At 37.7% G+C, this 2,889-nt stretch overlaps 1 protein-coding gene across 1 annotated transcript; it reads right to left on the minus strand.

Annotated features, from left to right (window-relative positions):
- Window positions 1-368: 368 nt before the first annotated feature.
- Window positions 369-2,546, minus strand: LOC132104257 (uncharacterized). The gene is made up of 5 exons (XM_059509623.1): window positions 2,450-2,546; window positions 1,841-2,161; window positions 1,400-1,714; window positions 862-1,149; window positions 369-780 (listed from the first exon to the last, which is right to left on the minus strand). Exons 1-5 carry the CDS (start codon window positions 2,484-2,486, stop codon window positions 620-622), a joined length of 1,122 nt encoding a protein of 373 aa, XP_059365606.1. The 5' UTR covers window positions 2,487-2,546; the 3' UTR covers window positions 369-619.
- Between the last annotated feature and the right edge of the window lie 343 nt (window positions 2,547-2,889).

Here is a 2,889-nt window from a genome sequence, read left to right on the forward strand (position 1 = left end):
GGCCATTTATAACATTCTGATGCAGATAATGCTTTTATTCAATGCTGTGTAGATTTTTGGTATGATTTCATCAAATATGATGTTACTGGACCAAAAAAGCAGCTGCATGAATGTGAATATTTGACACAAAATTGAAAACATCAACAAAAACACAACACCGGGAGGCGCTGATGTTTAGAGGTCACTTCTGTTCAATAATGTAAAGAATTAACTGTAATTTGAAACCGATGTGTGAATGGTGCCAGAAAAAATATGTTGTTGCCCGTGTGAACAGCAATTATCGGTATCGTTTAAGTCATCCCAATAAAAATTTTTGTCACAGTTGTAAGCTCAACAGATTTCTTCCTCTGAAAGGGGGTTTGGCATCACACCATCTATGTTTCCAGGCAGAATGTTAAACAACACGACACACATATCTCCCAGAAATCTCCCTAACACCCTGGTTAACTGTTACCAATTGCCCTAGCCCCCACCCTGATCTCTGTATTTTGTTCTCAATTAATCTTCTAGGGTGAAAATGAGCTGCTGATAAATCAACATTGATACGAGCAGATAGATATACAAAGCCTTTGAAAATGAATGATTATTTATAAATGATAAAAAGGCATAACCACATGATTTAGATTACTGAAATGGAAGGATGTGCTTGATTCTGTTCAGCTCTTCTGGATCTGATGTCATAATACAGAACAACCACAGCAGCCACAGCAGCCACGCCCATTAGAGCAGTGACGACCAATCGGATCACAGCTTGAACGGTCTCACAACCGTGGCCTGAGTCTGAGGAGTAAAAACATGAAATACATGCTGAATACATAGTAAAATCACTGCTGACATCAACTAATACCAGCGCTACCGTACCTGAACATGTGTGACAGTGTTCACTGATGTCCAGATGTTGAGTTTGCTCAGAGAATGAATTGTTTAGCACACATCTGTAAGTGTTTTGATCCTGATATTCCATCTCCAGAGGCAGAGAGAGAGTGATGCTGAGGTCAGACACACTGATGCTGGACATTAAATGGTTTTCTTTGTACCAAGAGAGAGTCCCCTGACCCCCATTCACCGCTGAGCACAGCAGCACACATCTGGATGCTGATGACGATGATGGAGGACAGTAGCTGAAGATGACAGGAACAGGCAGAGGAGCTAGAAAACATGAGCAAGTAAAGCTAGGATGAATGAAGATATAGATGTAGATGAGGGAAAACCATTCAGAAAGAATCTGATATTGAAAGTTACCAGTAAATGTAAACCTGGGAATCGATAAGACATTTTCATTTTAGGGATCTAAGTAAGTAGCTCGTCTTATTTTATTTAACATGTAAATGATACACTACTTCTTTAGACCCACTCGAAAACTGTAACAAATAAAGAAAACAAGGTATAACCAACCCACCATAGACACTTAGAGTAAAAACCTTCCTCGTACGGTTGGTCTGTAGTTGATAAAATCCTGAGTGTTCAAGTCTGGCATTTGTGAAGCTCAAAGATCCAGTTTCCTCATCGACCTGCAGTCCGTCTCTGAATCGCCCTTCAAGAACATCATCATATATAGTGATGCCGTTGGCCGTATCCTCGATTTCAGCTATTAAATAGTTCCCAAACCTCCACTGAATCAGATCATTGTTCATTTCAGTATCAGTGTGTAGAGTGACAGAGTTTCCCTCCATCACTGAAACTGACTTCATCTCATCCCTATCGTCAACCGCGCCTGCAGAACAAACAGAAACCATGTTTATCACAGATTAAGACTTTCAAATGCCTTCATGATTGTAGTATTAAATTCACTAGAATAAAGAATATTATCTCAAACAGATGAAACTGATATTTAACTCACCATAGACAGTGAGAATGAAGAACTTCTTCATAAGTTTGACCTTTAGTTCATAACGTCCAGCATGTTCAATTCTGGTGTCTGTGATGGTTAGACATCCAGTTTGACGATCCACCTTCATTCTGTCTTTGAATCGTCCATCATAATCATAATTTACAGTCATGCTGCTGTCCACCACATTGATTTCAGCTATTAAAATGTTTTCCGGTCCGAACCTCCACTGAATCACATCATTATTTCTCATTTCTCTATCAGTGTGTAAAGTTACAGATTCTCCCTCCTTCACTGACACTGGCTTCAGCCCATATGTATCCCCAAACGCACCTGAAGAACAAACACAAACAGAATAAGAGCTACTAATAACCACTAGTGTAAATGGTTTGAGAATTACATTTGAAATCTTTGAAATACATTTTATGGTGATTTTCAATAAAACACTTAATTTAATTTGAGTTCCAAACATCATTAACAGAAAACACTTGCTTCAGATGACATAATATATCTAATGAAAACTAGTGCTCCTAGTATTTGAGCTTCAATATTATTGCAAAAAAGACATTAAGGGGGAAGAAATTCCCTAAATCTGTTGTAGAACAAATATTTAAAACTCACCAACCAGACACCACAAGAACAAACAAAACCAAAGCATGTTAATTTCTTAACAGTTTCAGTCAAATATGAAAAGACAAACTCTTCGAAACAGCTTAAGTAATAAAATGCGAGATGTGTTGATGTCTGTAAAAAAAGTGTTGTGAGAACAACTACACATCTTTAAGATGTTGACGTGTGGCTTTTTATCTTTTTATCCCTCATATCATAAGATCTAAATGTTAGCACATTGAGTTCCTGCAAGGACACAACTTCCTTTATATCAGTAGTTCTTAATGTGTCCAGCGGCTCTGCAAATTTAGCAGTTATTCCTCATCTAATACATCTATAGAAAAGAGCTGCATGAACTGAACTGAGTCTTTTAGAGAAAAGAAATATGGCAAATGTGCGGACAGGAATCGAGAACCAAGATAAAAACTATATAAAGTAAAAAACTATTTTCT

Source organism: Carassius carassius, chromosome 1 (assembly GCF_963082965.1).
Source record: "Carassius carassius chromosome 1, fCarCar2.1, whole genome shotgun sequence".
In the NCBI taxonomy this organism is placed as follows: Eukaryota; Metazoa; Chordata; class Actinopteri; order Cypriniformes; family Cyprinidae; genus Carassius; species Carassius carassius.